This window comes from Microtus pennsylvanicus, chromosome X (assembly GCF_037038515.1).
Source record: "Microtus pennsylvanicus isolate mMicPen1 chromosome X, mMicPen1.hap1, whole genome shotgun sequence".
Classification (NCBI taxonomy): Eukaryota; Metazoa; Chordata; class Mammalia; order Rodentia; family Cricetidae; genus Microtus; species Microtus pennsylvanicus.
In genome coordinates, this window is record NC_134601.1 from 120,015,637 (window position 1) to 120,032,418 (window position 16,782).

A 16,782-nucleotide genomic window follows, 5' to 3' on the forward strand; every position below is an offset into this window, starting at 1 on the left:
ATTAGGAGCTGCATGGGCCACACCTGAGCTAGCTGATACCAGGCTACTGCTCTCTGACTGTCAAAGGGCCCACTTTGAACCTCTGCCCTCAGCCCCCCCGCCCTCCAGTTTAATGCCTGTTGGTAGCAGCGGCTGGAAGAGATGCTGCCTGGAAGACAAGTTAATCCCCCATGCTTCCCATTGCTGGTCCCAGACACTTAGCTCTGGGTGGAGGGCACTTGCTTCTACTTTTGCGCCTGACACAGAAAGGAAGAAAAGAGACAACTTCTCACACGTAGCTACTGGCAGAAGGATTTCTAGCTTTCAACAATATAGGCTTGAATAGTCTTGTAAGGAAAAGCACTGTCCTGGTCTCTTCCGTGGAGGTCATTAATGTGTCTCATTCTTGTGGGCCGGATGATCATGCCTCAGGGTCATGCTGTTGTAGTTGTCTTCTAGGAGATGGCGAACAACATGCAAGACTTACGTTTTAATGCTAGCTTTGTTTACTGTGGCTCCTCCTATAATTTTCAGCTTTCATCCACCCTCGTAAAGATTTTCATTTCTTTGAACACTGACTTCGTTTTTCTTTTCACTTTTATGGGTAACCCATATGTAGAGAACAGAGGGTATCACATTTCCAAGTTGCGGTTGAAAGACCACAGGGTCAAGAGTGATTTGTTTGGAGGCCTGTTCAGGGTGGCATAAAGCAAACTGTTCTCCTTGTGAACTTACCCACGGAACTCCATTGGGAAGGCCCTGCTTAATGGTCCCAACGGTATAGGGAAAGACAGGTGGAGAATGAAGAGTTGACAACAGCTTTTATTGGGCAGGTGACTGGACAGAACATCTGTAGACTTGATGAGAAAACACAGAGGCTTCTGTGATTGAGACAGAGGCCCTGTGCTGAGGAAGCAGGGAGACTGTCAGCTACTTGGTGATGAACAATGATCTCTGCTCATCTTATTGCCAAATCACACCATTTTTTTTGGCAGATCCTTTAAGGCATGATCCCTGAGCATATGATTTTGAAATAATTAGATCTTCTATACAATTTTCACTTTTTTGTGAGACAGGGTTTCTCTGAATAGCTTTGGTGCCTGTCCTAGAACTTGTTCTGTAGACCAGGCTGGTCTTGAACTCAGAGATCCACCTGCCTCTGCCTCCCAAGTGCTGGGATTAAAGGCATGTGCTGCTACCACCAGGCTACAATTTGTATTCTTAATATAATATTTTTATTAATTTTTTGAGTTTTTTGGGGGATGGCATTGAGAGAAGGTCATTTTATTTATGTAGCCCTAGCTGTCCTGGAACTCACTATGTAGACCAGGCTGGCCTCAGACTCAGAGATCTACCTGTCTCTGCCTCCTGAGAGCTAGGATTGAAGGCGTGTGCCATCATACCTGGCCTCGTGTCGAATTTATACAATGTATTTTGATTACTGTCACCCCCCACCCCAGGCCTACTTCTCCCTCTAGCTCCTCCCAGACCTACCCCCACATCCCCACCCCATCCCAAGTTAGTGTCCTCTTAAAAACCACTCCTAACCCAGTCTGTATTGCTTGTACACTCATGGACACAGAGGCATCCACGGCTGTGTGATCAAACTTCCAGGGCCTTAAAGAAAACTGACCCTCCCCCCCCAACAAAGCCATCAACTTGTCAATAACTCTTCAGTTGGAGGTGGGGGCTTGTCAGCTCCTCCCTGCTCCATGCTAGAAGGCTGATTGGCCTAATCTTGTGTGCTCCTTGTGCTGGCAAACATATTGTGAGTTCGTGCCTACAGGAGTCCTGTCACATCCAGAAGACACTGTTTTGCTCCAGTCTTCCCTTACTTCTGTCTCTTGCATTCTTTCTGCCCCCTCTTCCTCTATAGTCCCTGAGTCTTTGGGTGAGGGTGATACAGGTGCCCCCCTCGAGGCTAAGCATTTCACTGACATTTTTTCTCTGTGCTTCCATCAATTGTGGGCTTCTGCATCAGCGGCCATCCACTGCATAAAGAAACTTGTCTGGTGAGGTCTGAGAGCTGCACTCATCTATGGGTATATACGGATACAAATTTAGAGAGCAATAGGTGCCGTGTCCACTTAGCAAGATAATAGTAGTAGCTTCATCTCGGGGCTTAGGAGCTCCCTAACCGTGGGTTCTTGGCCAGATTTGCAGTACTAGGCCTGTGCTTCCTCCTGTGGAGCAGACCTTAAATCCAACCAGAAAGTGAAATTTTATCTTCTTCTTTTCCCCCCCAAGAGACAGAGTTTCTCTGTGTAGCCCTGGCTATCCTGGAATTCACTCTGTAGACCAGGTTTGTCTCGAACTCAGGGATCCAGCTGCCTCCCGAGTGCTGGGATCAAAGGCGTGCACCACCACCACCTGGTGAAATTTCTATCTTCTTAAGACATTCTTTCCAATGGTAAAAACATCTTCTCACCACACGTCTGGTCCCTCATGAACTGGAAATCACATCAGAGTGTGAATAGTTTCTCTACCTTTGTGATGATGTTCTTGTAACACATCTCCCTCATTTCTGCAGAATTTCCCATGTCCTGCTTTGCAACATAACCCAGAGGGTATCATTCTGGTTTGTGGTGACAGACCCTTCCAAAAACCATACTCTTCCTGCAGCTGAAGTACAGTCAGCCATAAGGTAAGCATACCCACATATGCTGTCTACTGATCCATCATCTCGCTGACGAGCTCCACTGTTTACATGGGCACTGAAGAAATCTCACTCCACTCCATACATGAGGCATTGATTAAAGTGTCAAGTGTTCCATTCAGTTCATTTTCATCGGAGATTAGTGGAGATGAGTAATTTTTATTCAGTAGCGATTTGCCTCCAAGGAAACAAATGGTTGGTAATGTTTGGACACATCTTTCTTGTCACAACTGGAGGAGAAGGAGGCACCACCCATACTAAGCAGACGGAAGCTAGGGATGTTGCTATCCACCCTATGTACAGGACAGCACCTCCCTCAAAAATTACTTGACCTCAAATGTCAATTGTGCTGTGGTTTAGAAACTCTTGTCTAAATCTTAACTAAGAGTGAAGAGCCAACTCCAAATATGTTGCTATCATATCTATAGTGGTTTTTTTTAATTGACTTAAACTTTATTTGCATATATTAATTGTACAAAGTACTGGGTTTCACTGGACATTTTTATACATGAATATGACATGCCATGATCATATTCATTCTACTTGTTGCCATTTTCATGATAATTTTAAAATCTGGGTTAGCGTAGTCACATGTATGGAATGATGTGTGGACATGAACAACCAGTTCAAAAGTGTCTGTTATAGCTCTCTGTGAGGACTGGAGTAATTCATCCCGGGTCTTGGGTAAAAAGATATCTAGGGTGTCTGATCCCTAGGGAAGGATTCCAGTGGTGGAGGTGATATTATCTGTACCTGGATAGAACTTCCAGTCTACCTGAGGAGACAGAGCAACATCCTCAACCCTTGGCATAGTTTGCTGATGGAAATCTTTCCTGATGACCCATTGTTTGGTCTGCAAGTCACTGCTTGGTGTGGACCAAGATAGCAACAAAGAGTTAATCAAGCAGAAAGATGGAGCAAGGGTGCGGAGAAACTTTTCATATTCCTTCCAGTTATAGCTCAGCAATGATGCTCATTATTTTGGGAAAAGGTTTGCCTTCTCATAATCAAGATTGGATTACGAGAGCTGGGGAGATGCTTCAGCAAATAAAGCACTTGCCACGAAGCATGAGTACCCAAATGTGGATCCCAAATCAACACAAAACCAGCACAGTGGCCCATGTCAGTCATCTTAGGGATCCTATATCAAGATGGGAGGCAGAAGCGAGGGAATCTGGGGAAACTCTTGGGGCAGCTGGCTGGGCATATTCATGGAGAACAACAAAGCGAACCTGCTTCAAAGATGACGGCGAGGACTGGCATCTGTGGTTGTTGTCAATAATCTCCAGGTACACCTGGGGCACTCATACGCTAAACACACACACACACACACACACACACACACACACACACACACACACACAAAGATTTTAAAAGATTAGATTACTAGAAAAGGAAAACATTCCATAATTTGCTAAAATGATATTTAAATTACCACCTTGCTACTGGAGTTCTCTTTCATATATATGAATGGTCATGGCAGAACATAGATTTGTGAGTTTTGGTGGGTTGGGGATGGAGCTCAGCTTTGCACATACTAAGTTGTTATGTACCACTGAACGACATCCTCAACCCTTGGCATAGTTTGCTGATGGAAATCTTTCCTGATGATCCATTGTTTGGTCTGCAAGTCACTGCTTTAGACCAGGATTGCCCAGTCCTGAAGCTACTAGATAAATATGTCTACCAAGCATTTGAATTACAGCTAGTCCAAAATGAGGTGCACACAAAATATTAAATAGCATTAGACAAAATTGAAATCAACTGAATATTGGTATATTGAAATTATATTTTATTTAATATATGGGATATGTCCAATTGTTACAATTTGTTTTCCTATTTCTTTACACTTAAAACAAAACAAAACAGCTGTTAGAGCTGGGTGTGGTGGCTCATGTCTTTAATCCCAGCTCTGGGGAAGCAGAGGTAGGTGGATGTCTGAGTTCAGTGCCAGTCTGCTCTATATAGTGAGCTCTGGGCCAGCAATAGCTATATGATGAGACCCTGTCTCAAAGAAAAATAACAACAAAAATGTAGTTATTGGGAAATTTTATTCTACAGTCTCATGTTCTGTTTCCTATTCATCAGTGATACTCTTTTTTTTTTAAAAAAAAAAGTTTATTTATTCCACAGTGTTCTGTTTGCATGTATGCCTGCAGGCCAGAAGAGGGTGCCAGATCTTACTACAAATAGTTGTGAACCACCATGTGGTTGCTGGGAATTGAACTCAAGACCTCTGGAAGAGCAGACAGTGCTCTTAGCCGCTGAGCCATCTCTCCAGCCCAGGGATACTCTTAAGTATAGATGAAGTTTGCTTGTGTAAAGAGTATTCAGTAAAGGTCATAAAATTCTCTCCAAAGGGTCGGAGAGATGACTCAGTGGTTAAAAGCACTTACTATTCTTGCAGAGTACCTGAATGTGGCCTCAAGATCTCATATGGCAGTTCAGAAACATTTACAACTCCAGTTCCAGGGGACCTGATGCCTTTGTCTGACCTCTGAGGGTTCCTGTGGCACACATAAATACACTCAGCCTCCCTGCCACACACATTAAACCAACCCACCAACCAACAAATAAAATGTCTTCAAGAACTAGTTTTGCAAATTCTGAATAGAAATGAACTTTTTTTTTCAGCTAAAGAAATGTTCACTACCAATCTGACTGTAGTCAGCACTCAAAGTGCAGATTTCGCTCCCCCTAGGGAAACAAACACATTTGCCTTCATATGCTTTTAGACTTTCGGACTACTGAATGACCATTGGGTATAGTCATAGAGAAGCACTTTTACAAATATTTTAATTTAAAGAAATGTCTGGTATTTATGTAAGCCATCTTAACTAGAGTTTTGTTATTCATTCAAATCTAGATGATATCTCTCAAGAAGTAAAACGGGGGATGGGGAGGGGACAAAGTTCAAAGGTCATTTTATATCGGTAGAGAAATGGGCCTGTACTTTGTTTCTAATGTATTTATTTCTGTCTTATTTAATTGGTATTTTAAAATGATCATTGCCTTTTAGAATGAATAGGAACCGGATCAATAATGCCTTCTTTTTGGATGACAATACTCTGGAATTTTTAAAAATTCCTTCCACTCTTGCACCCCCCACGGATCCAGCTGTGCCCGTCTGGATTATTGTATTTGGTGTGATATTTTGCATTGTCATAGTTGCCATTGCACTACTGGTTCTATCAGGAATCCGGCAACGACGGAGGTAAGATGTTTAGAGGGACGATTTAAGGAATATTGGTGTATTTTCTCATGATTGATTTAAAGTAATGTCTAAAACTTACAAAAGTCATGACTTACAAAATAACAATCATAATCTTATCTTTCAATGTTTTTAGACTTCAGTGTCTCTAATTTAATGAGGTTCCTTCCATTATTATCTTCCTTTATTCCATCCTGTTCTCTTTATTATTATGTGTTCATGTATGACCCCCCCCTGTGTGTGTGTGTGTGTGTGTGTGTCTGTCTGTATGTGTGTCTGTGTGTGTGTAGGTCAGAGAAGACAATTTATTCTGTCAGTCTTCTCCTTACCCCTGTGTGTGAGCCCCAGCGATCAAACTCAGGTCATCAGGTTTACATTACAAGCACTTTTATCCAGGGAGCTACCACCCTGGTTTCCTCTATTGTATGCTGTACTATATACTGTCTTGTATCCAGACTTGAGTCGAATATCTGTGTTCTGGTTTCCTTTCTGTTGCTATGATAAAACACTGACCAAAAGCAATATAGGGGAAGAAGGGTTCATTTCTTCTTTCAGATTATAGTCCATCACTGGAGAGAAGTCAGGGCAGAAACTCACAGGCAGGAACTGTGGAGGAATGTTGCTTGCTAGTTCACATTCAGCCTCTTTCATAGACTTATGCTTAGCTAGCTTCCACCCCCACCACCCACCCCACAAGACAGGGCTTCTCTGTGTAGCACTGACTGTCTGGGAACTTGCTCTGTAGACCAGGCTGGCCTTGAACTCGCAGAGATCGACCTGCCTCTGCCTCCTGAGTGCTCAGAGTAAAGCATCTGGCTTTTAGCTAGCTTTCTTACACAGCCCAGAACCACTTGCCTGAGGAATGTTGCTGGCCAGAGTGGGCTGAGCCTTCCCACGTGAATTAATAACCAAGACAGGCCTCACAGACATGAAAACCCAGAGAAAAACCTGATAAAGGCAATTCCTCAAGTGAGGCTTATCCTCTCAGATGACTCTGCGCAGTTTGAAGTTTGGGTTGTAATTTTGTAAGCTTGATACACAAAGAAAAACACAGTTTTGGGGTAGGAGGAGTTATCTTTTGGTAGCAGTATGAGTGTAAGTACCCACAGCTGCACAGATGTTTCAACGACTTCCTACCTTTGTTCAGCCAGGGCTGGTAGCTCAAACTCCTGTTCTCGATGCTCTAGCTGCGTCAGCCTGCTCTTCTACTGATGGCTACTGGTCCCTCGCGTGTTTGTAATGAGCCCTACTGCTTGTGGCGTTGGGACCAATGCCCTGAATCAGAATCACCTGGAACATTTGGTTGACGTGCAGTTTCTGTGGCAGACTCAGCTTCACTAAATTAGAGTACTTGAATGAGATGCAGTTTGATACTGCCCAGGTTGTTCTAATTTATTTAATTTTCACATATTCAATTTACCACTTTACACGTAGTGTCCCGCTTCTAGAGTTCATTTTCCTGCATTCAGTAAGACAAGGTATAATGTCTAAGTTATTGAGACTGCTTCAAAACAGAATTTCAGATCCATGGCAGTTACTGATGTAGCAGCAAGTAGAGGAGATGGAATTTCTTAGCATGAAGAAAGGAGAATGTATTTCCGGTTATAAATATCTCTAATTTAGAGAGGAAGATGAAATTTCCTCAACTTAAAAAATATTTTTATGTTTGTAAATTCTGTGCGTGTGTGTGTGTTGCGGGGTATGTACTCATGAGAGCAGAAGCCTGAAGAGCCCAGAGATGTTAGATCCCCCTGAAGCTGGAGTGCTAAGGGGTTGTGAACCACCTGATGTGGTGCTGGGACTCCGACTCCAGTCCTGTGTTCAAGCAGTGCACAGCCTTAAAAGCTGAGGCATCTCTCCAGCCCCCAACCTTAATTCTTCACTAAACCTGTCTGAATACTTCCTTTCTAATACAGAGACAAAAATTCTGTAAAGTGGCCCTCATGGGGACATGCATACATTCTAAAATCACAGGGGCGTGGTTTGTGAAAGGATAGACAACTGGGGCATGTGGGGTGTGTTTGACCAAATATGTGTTGGATTAAATGCCTCTCCCCACATTTACTACTTTCCCTGTGTTTTCCTAGTTGCTAACAGAAGCATTTTCAATTTCGGATATTTCCAGTTCCCCCACAAATGATAAAAGAAACACTATGAGAAAAATGTGTATATGTCCAAAGATTAGGATCAGGTAGTACTTGCTTGACTTTTCTAGGTGATTGTGGCATGAAATGCCAACTCCTTTGATATGGGGCATGCATTTGTTTTGGGCTTTAGAATATCAAGACACATTCTCTTGCCATATTTGAAAGTTGATATTCAGCACTTTAAAGTTTGTGTTCATTCTGAGATGGTATACTTCTGTGATTTCAAGCCATTTGAAACCTTTGCTAATTGACATCATTTGCTTGATTCCCAATTGCCTTACTTGTAGGATATAATGTAGGAGTTAAAAAAATGGACTCAGGAGATAAACTGCTTAGGTTTAAAGTATTGATTTCTTATATTACACTCTCACATCAAACCCATTAGCTGTATGCAAGTACAAACAAGGAGGCAGGGAAACTGAGTTTGGGAGGAGAATATGACTTTGTGGTCCTAGAGTCATTCTGGTTAAATTTACTTTTGCTGGCTGCATGTAGATACCTTTCCTCATCTGAAAAGCGAAGTGTACTGGAACCAATGAACTTGACAGGATAAAAGACTTTAGTCCAGGAGAGTGCTCAGGGTGGGTCCTGGCGTATGAGTGCTCCGCAAGTGTTAGTCGTTACTGTTATTTTATTGTCTTTCCATTCGCTGCTCTTTCAGCTAAGTTTGTGATGGGATCAGCTATTTCCTTCCAAACAGATTCTGCAGTAATATAATAATTGGCTGCGTAGCATCATAATCTGTTACCTGGGAGAAGCGAGGCTGCTGTTACAACTCTGCTTTCACAAATTCATTTCACATCCAAACTCGGAAAACAGATGGACAAATTTTTTCTGTAAATCTGGAAAGGATCAACGATTATCAGATACATTCAGGACAATTACGGTGACCTCCTGGAGGGAAATTGTTTGTGTGTCTTAAGCTTGATATGACCTGTGGTGATTTTTCTCTTTGGTAAAATACTGCTTCAAAGATGAGGAAAGGGTCCAGTTTGAAGTTGGGGACAGCCTGCCCATTTTCTTGAGGCAGGCTATCATGTAGCCCAGGCTGGTGTGGAATTAATTCTATAATGGAGGATGACCTTGAACTGATTGTCACGTCTTTGCCTCCCATAAACTGAGATTAGAGGTATATGTGGCTGTGTCTGATCTGAAAACCCGCTTTAATCATAGAAAAGGTAGGGATTGTTTTTTGCAGCCTTGAGGAAGAAAGCTAATGAAATGTTGGGCTTGGCCCAGCAGAGAAGGCTCAGCAGGTTAAGGTAAATGTCCTGAGTTTGTTCCCTGGGACCCACATAACAGAAGCAAACAGACTCCTGCAAGTTGTCTTCTGACCTCCACACTCATGCCATGGCGCATGCACAGTTGCTGTGTTCCAAAATCATAGACCGGGAAGACTTGAAGGGACTGTGTGGTCATTTAAGCTACCATTCTGCTTCTCTGGAGAGGCATGGTAAAGTTGTCTGAGATGAATGTGTACCTAGACTTCTGATGGAGGAACTGTCTGGAGCAAGGCTGGAGTTTTGTTAATGACAGCATTATGCTGACTTTAGAGCTGCTAGATTGGGTGAACTAGAGTTCAAACTAGGTAAACTCACGTGCTGTGTTACTTACATATATAAACTTCATCAAGTCACCTAATTTCCATGTGTCTCAGTTTTCTCTCCTACAATAAGGACGTAATGTCTAACAACTGGTCCCCCCATTTCTTTGATGTCGTTTTGTTGAGAGTGGTAACCCAGTGAGTATCATTGGGGTTGCTTACAGAAGTATGGGTAATGAGTTATTTTTAGGAGCACCAGCAACTTACCAGTGGCTACACCACTGAGGAAATTATCTTTCCCTTACCTAGCAACCCTTAACTGTGTGTAAATCTTCAGAGAGGGAGTGGGGCCTTCTGAGGCCCTTTAGATCGGTACATTTCTAATTACAGTAAGGGCAAACAATTAGCATGGAAATTTCCCGTTTGATTCATAATTTTATTTGTAATACAGTTTATAAGAATGTGAAGTTTTTTGTTTATTTTTTTATTTTTGAGACAGGGTTTCACTATATAGCTCTGACTGTCCTGGAACTCACTCTGTAGACCAGGCTGGACTTGGACTCACAGAGATCTGCCTGTCTCCCTCTGTTGGTATTAAAGTTGTGAACCACCAAAGCCCAGCTTGAATGTGAACTTGTAATATGAGAAACTAGTGAGAAGATTACAGCTTTGTACAAGAAAGAGGAATTTTAGAAATCCAGATGCGTTCTGATTTACGACTGTGCTTACAGGAAAAGAAGAGTAACTAGAAACATATAAGCAAATATAGTAAGGACTCTGCTCATGTCTGAACATTAGCTAGGGTTCTATGTCATAAGTCCTTGACCTTGCTCCATTACAAAGAACAAGACAATGATTGCCCTGTAGGTAGGGCCATCTGTATTATCTGTGTTCATGTCTTCTGTGAGCTGTACGAAAGCTCCTATCATAGAATGGATGATCAATAAAGAAATAAAAAATATACATGTAGTAGGAAATTAGTGTGTTTTGGGTAGAGCCTGGTGCATCTAAAATGGAGTTCTGGGCCAGCTCCTTTCATGAATCATTTCCTTTCCAAGAGAAAAGTTGGTACATATATTTGAAACCCAGTTTTCCTCATCTGAAAAACAACAGTAAGAAGAAAATCTGCACTAGATTGTAGTGAGAATGAAATAAAAGCAGCCGAGAAGATATCTCGTGTGACTCATGCCATGAAGGAGACTCTTATCACCATTATTCCTGCTGTTGACTAATATGAAAAAACTTGCCTACTGGGCCACATGATTGGAAAGTAGCCAGAGAAGCTTTATTCCAAAGCCTGTTGACTCCACCATACGGCAGTGTCCACTAAATCACCCAGGAGCAATGGCATCTCCATCAGATGTTATTTAGATGGACCACCAGGACTGTTCCAATTGCCAATAATTAGTTCTGTCCTGTTTAAGAAATGTATTTCGTCTATCTTTAGTTCTTTTCCTGGCCATTCTTGGGACTTGGCTCTTGGGCCCTATTTTGTTTGAAGAGAGGCATGGATACCCTTTCTGCATTTACTCATTATTTCTCTATCTCAGAACAGAACCTATTCTGGTCCATGACACACCGGAGCCTCGAGGTTTCTTGTGTCATCTTTTTGACTCTCTTCTCTCTGAATTTCTAGGGGGCAGCCACTCTCAAAGCTCCTAGGAGGTAGTTCCATCATAGCTTTCTTTCCTCTCATACCTTTCGAGGATCAGCTGCTGTTGCAGGGGCAGTGGAAGTCACTAACATTCAATTCTGTTTTTCAGGAATAAGAACTCATGATTTTAGCAGAACATCAAATCAGAATAATCCAGAAAGACAGTTAAGTTTTATTATCTTTACTAAGAGCAGCTCCCAGCCACTGGATCAGTTTCTTATGGCACACACTATGAAATGTAACAGAGGGCTATAAAGTTGTCAGATAACCTTTGAGCTGCTTATCCTGTCTGCCAACTAGCAAGTTCCTGACAGCGCAGTTTCTAAAGCCCAGCAGCACCAAGCCTCTCAACAACTGGACCCAAGGTCACCCTACTAAACCAGATGTGCCTGATTTGGGTCCAACACAGCTCAGTTTTACGGGTTTCTGTAAGGATTTCCCTCTGGCTCTTTCTGGGTGGGAAATGATCCTTCTTTGAGAGGAGAGAAAGTCACCTTCCCTTGTTTGCATCTTTCTTTGACTTATTTCCCATGCACTGTGATGCCTGATGGCTTATTCGTCCTTTGTGTTTGGAATGGGGAAGGCCAGGTTCCTTGCACTGATCTGTACATGTTCAGCCCTCTGTCATTCTTCCAACCCCACAAAACTGTATTTTACAGAAGACACTGTCTAGTAAACAATGGGCATTTTCCCTCAGGTTACCCTTAATTGTAGTGGCATTTCATTTGTGTTTTAATAAATAAAGCTTGCCTGGAGACCAGAGAGTAAAACAGTTCTGCTGGTCAGCCTTATAGGCCAGGCAGTGGTGACACACACCTTTAATCTCAGTAGCAACACTAGTTACCATAGAAACCGGACAGAGGAGGGGGGGACTTAATTGGGGGAGGGGGAGGGAAAGGGGAGGCGGTGGCGGGGAAGAGACAGAAATCTTTAATAAATAAATAAATTAAAAAAAATAAAATAAAATCCTACCAATACAGTTAAGCTCAAAAAAAAAAAGAAAAAAAAAAGAAACCAGACGGTGCATGCCTTTAATCCCAGTGGTGCACACCTTTAATCCCAGAACTAGAGAGCATTATAATACGGGAGGAGACAGCGCTCAGTCTCCATCTCATGCTGAGATTCCTGGAGGCAGGATTGCCATTTTTGAACTGAGGTCAAGGTAAGAGCCAGTGGCTGGCTGCTTTGCTTTTCGGGTCTTCAAATTGAACCCTAATTTTTCTGTCTGAGTTTTTATATTAATCGTGCTTTATTGCATTGCATATTTTAGTATGTTTATATATACATATATCGCAGATAGTGTGTATATGTATGTAAGTATATCCGTGGGTGTGTGTGTGTGTATCCCATATTACAAAAGTATACTAAAATTTTTTGTTTTGAGACAGTTTTACTATGTGGCTCAGGTTGGCCTCAAACTCATTATATAGTCCATGCTGGCCTTGAATTTATAGATAATATTTGTCTCTGCCTGCTGAATACTGATATGTAATGATATGAACCACTATGCTGGCAAGATTTTTGTCATATGGACTCATATAACTCTGAGTAAGCTCTGACTGTTTAAAATCTAGTGTTATAGAAAGTTGTTATTCACTCCAAGCCCAAGGAACGATTTTAGGGGGATTTGGACTAATAAAATTTTATTCATTTAGTGTGTGTGTGTGTGTGTGTGTCCAGGCCACAGTATATGTGTGAAGCGCAGAGGGCAACTTTCAAGAGTCAAACTTCTCCTTCTACTGTAGGTTCCAGGGATCACACCCAGGCCTTTAGATGTGCACAGCAAGTGCTTTTACCCACTGAGCCATCTTACTCTCCCAAACTACACAGTTTTTGAGGATCATTTATAAATACACATTTTCTGATAGGATTTCATCCCTATGAAAAAAATCTCTTCTCTCTTTTATAAAGCATTAAAAGTGAAGGGGGGTGGGGGGGATGAGTGAATCTGGAGTTTTTCCCGTTGTTGAATCCTTGCTTTAAGGTGAAGGGTTGTCTTCCAATGCAGCTTGTAGTTGTCAGCAATTGTTGAATACTATGAAAGGAAGTGAGGCGATTCGCTGTTACCAATGCCAGTTACTTTTGATTTTTTGGAAGACATAGAAAATGATGGCATCCCTGTCTACAGAAGGAAGTGTTGAAATGTTTCAGGTCTTTCAGTGAGGAAATTGACCTGGTGGGAGGATCCCCTCATCATTTGACAGTGTCATGTCCACAAGTCTGTGCTGACTGTTGGGATTTGGAAGGCCAGTGATGTGTCTTCACCTTAAGGATGAGACAGCATAATAACCTGTCTTTGAAGATAACTCCAAACTTCCAACTCAGCATTAAGCCAAAAGTTTTATGAGTTAATGTTTACAATCCAAGGAGTCTTGCTCAGCGATTGCCGACAGGATCACTTGTGCAATTTGACAATGGCATGCATTGTCAAATGATGACACTGGGATCTACAGGATTGGAATGCTACTTTGTTTTTCATTATGAATGTCAGCTATTTACAATCATTTAACAAGTCCTCAGTAAAAACTGGAAAAATTGATATTAACTCCTAATTCCTAAGGTAGGAATATGAGGATTTTCTTCATCCACTAAAAGAAAATACAAGTGATTCATGAAATTTCTTAATATAGATGTCTTCCCTCCTTTCTTCTCATTTTTCCCTTTTATACTTCCCTCCCTCCCTCCCTTCTACTTATAATAGATTCCATCCAAAATCTACATTGGATTAATGTTTGAGTAACTTTGTGCATCTGCTCATCCACTTGTTTGTTCAATCATCCATCCATCCATCTAGCCATCAATAATTTGCTGTCTATCCACCCAGTCATTGTTCTACAGTGGATGGATACAGGGGATGATCTAGCTGTCCCCCTAGTTGAATGCTTACCTTTGAGTGAGTCCAAGACAGTTGTATCCTGAAATGTGCATCTTTCTGATTCTGAGTTTCAGATGGAAAAATTTGGCGGGGGACAAGAATACAAAAAACTCAGTATTTTGATTCTTCTCAGTATTCATCTGAAGGCAGTTGTCAGTTTGTCTAACTATGGGTAGTATTCAGCGGACTTAACCCCAATGAGGAGCCTAAGCAGAATCAAGTATTATAGCAGTGGCGACTTTCCCTTACCCTTTCTTTATTAACTAGAATTCTTCTGTAAAGAAGAGCTTTCTCTTCTCCCCCCTTTTGTGTACCTAATATTCCTGAAATCACATTAATGCCGACTCTCCTGTAGGGCTTTTCAGGAAATTCCATCTTGAAAGTTATCAAATAACCTTCACCACTTCCTCATCTGTCAGAGACTCACCTGAGTTTCTCCCGCCATAGTGGAGAGTCCCTCATGATAATCACAATAATTTTCTTATTGGTAGTCTTTTTACCTTATCAACTGCTGTGATCCTCTGAAGTACACACCCTCAATTATTTCTGAGTTCTCAGTTTCCTATGTGCTTTTCTGTTCTCCACGTTTGTAAGCAAGACCATACTCAGCCAAAGTTTTCTCATCCTAGACCCCACTCACCTTTTTTTTTTTTAATGTGCTTTTAGGAACAGCAGAAGATCACCTGGAGTGGAAGACGCAGAAGACAAGTGTGAGAACATAATCACAATTGAAAATAGCATCCCCTGCGATCCCTTGGACACAAAGGGAGGGCACATTAATGATGGCTTCTCGGCAGAGGATGAACGCCTCACTCCTCTCTGAGAGTAGCAGTTGCTTGGCAGATTTATTTGGTTTCACCCCTCTTTTTATGCAAGAAATTTTCAATATGCCTGAATGTGGTAGACAACGAATTATACCCACAAAGACCACTGAGATGATAAGGTGTTGAGTTTTCAGAATATTCTAGGACGTTTTTCCTGCTAACTGAGTGTGTAAGTGTGGTCGTGTGTGTTTGTAGCTTGTGATTTGAGCGTTTCTAGAAATAAAGTCAGGGCTATAATTGCATTTCACAGTTTGAAGACCTAAGGGGAAAAATCATTTTCCCGCAGTGGAGAAGAGCTGTAACAATGGCATAGAGACCATTGAAAATGGATCTTCTAAAAATATTGTTTCTATTACTCTGTATATGATGAAGTGAGAAAAAAGGAAATATAGGATGGATAAAAATGGAATTTTATTCTGTTCTCACGTCAATAGCTGCTTGTATATTTTCTGCATATCAGTTTTCGGTGGGGCAAGCAGATTTATTTGTTGTTGACTATTTGCAATTTGTACAAGTCCTGTCTATGCTAATTTAATAAAGCACTAAGCATCTAATTTTGATTATGTGACTGACTCTGTTTTGAGACTTGTTTTCACACCATGGAACACAGTGAGTCTAACTTTATTAGTTATATTTAATTTGATCTACGGCCCTGGAAATATATGTTGATTTTATTTGTATACATCCTTTTTATTTGTTTGTTTGTTTGTTTTTGTTTTGAGACAGGATTTCTCTGTATAACAATCCTGGAAGTCCTGGAGCTCACTCTGTAGACCAGGCTGGCCTTGAACTCACAGAAATCCGCCTGCCTCTGCTTCCTGAGTGCTGGGATGGTGTGTGCCACCATGCTTGGCTCTGTGTACGTCCTAGCTTGCAGACACTTTTATTCTTCACATTTTTATCTTTTTCAGCATAGTATTTTTTTTATTTGAAAATTACTGTTTCTTTTTGGCAGGGGCGAGGTTATCATAGATGCCTTCAGTGTCTCTCATTCTCAATTGTGAGTCTTGTGGACATTTTTTACTTTTCAGCAGAAGTTCTTACATTTATTTTTTATTTATTATTATTATTTATTTATTTATTAAAGATTTCTGTCTCCTCCCCGCCACCGCCTCCCATTTCCCTCCCTCTCCCCCAATCAACTCCCCCTCCCTCGTCAGCCTGAAGAGCAGTCAGGGTTCCCTGCCCTGTGGGGAGTCCAAGGACCTCCCACTTCCTTCCAGGTCTAGGAAGGTGAACATCCAAACAGCCTAGGCTCCCAAAAAGCCAGTACGTGCAGTAGGTTCAAAACCCAGTGCCACTGTTCTTGACTTCTCAGCAGTCCATATATACATATTAGAGTACTACTCAGCAGTGAAAAACAAGGACTTCTTGAATTTTGCATGCAAATGGATGGAAATAGAAAACACTATCCTGAGTGAGGTAAGCCAGACCCAAAAAGAGGAACATGGGATGTACTCACTCATATTTGGTTTCTAGCCATAAATAAAGGACATTGAGCCTATAATTAGTGATCCTAGAGAAGCTAAATAAGGAGAACCCAAAGAAAAACATATAGGCATCCTCCTGAATATTAACCTTCATCAGGTGATGAAAGGAGACAGAGACAGAGTTCAACATTGGAACACCGGACTGAAATCCCAAGGTCCAAATCAGGAGCAGAAGGAGAGAGAGCACGAGCAAGGAACTCAGGATCAAGAGGGGTGCACCCACACACTGAGACAATGGGGATGTTCTATTGGGAACTCACCAAGGCCAGTTGGACTGGGCCTGAAAAAGCCTGGGATAAAACCAGACTCGCTGAACATAGCAGACAATGAAGTTCTTACATTTAAACTAACCTTTAAACTTGTACATAAAACATAATTGTATATTGTTAATTTTTAACATTTA

The 16,782-nt window shown here is 41.7% G+C and overlaps 1 protein-coding gene across 3 annotated transcripts in view; it reads left to right on the forward strand.

Moving 5' to 3' along the window:
• The window catches only part of Cltrn (collectrin, amino acid transport regulator), a 39,820-nt gene extending 24,406 nt beyond the window's left edge, over window positions 1-15,414 (forward strand). For all 3 annotated transcript variants that reach the window (XM_075957418.1, XM_075957419.1, XM_075957417.1), the window contains 3 exons: window positions 2,510-2,623; window positions 5,655-5,849; window positions 14,732-15,414. In XM_075957418.1, coding sequence (XP_075813533.1) covers window positions 2,510-2,623; window positions 5,655-5,849; window positions 14,732-14,888 — 466 coding nt within the window. In that variant the 3' untranslated portion in view covers window positions 14,889-15,414. The remainder of the gene's footprint in view (window positions 1-2,509; window positions 2,624-5,654; window positions 5,850-14,731) is intronic.
• The last annotated feature ends 1,368 nt before the right edge of the window (window positions 15,415-16,782 follow it).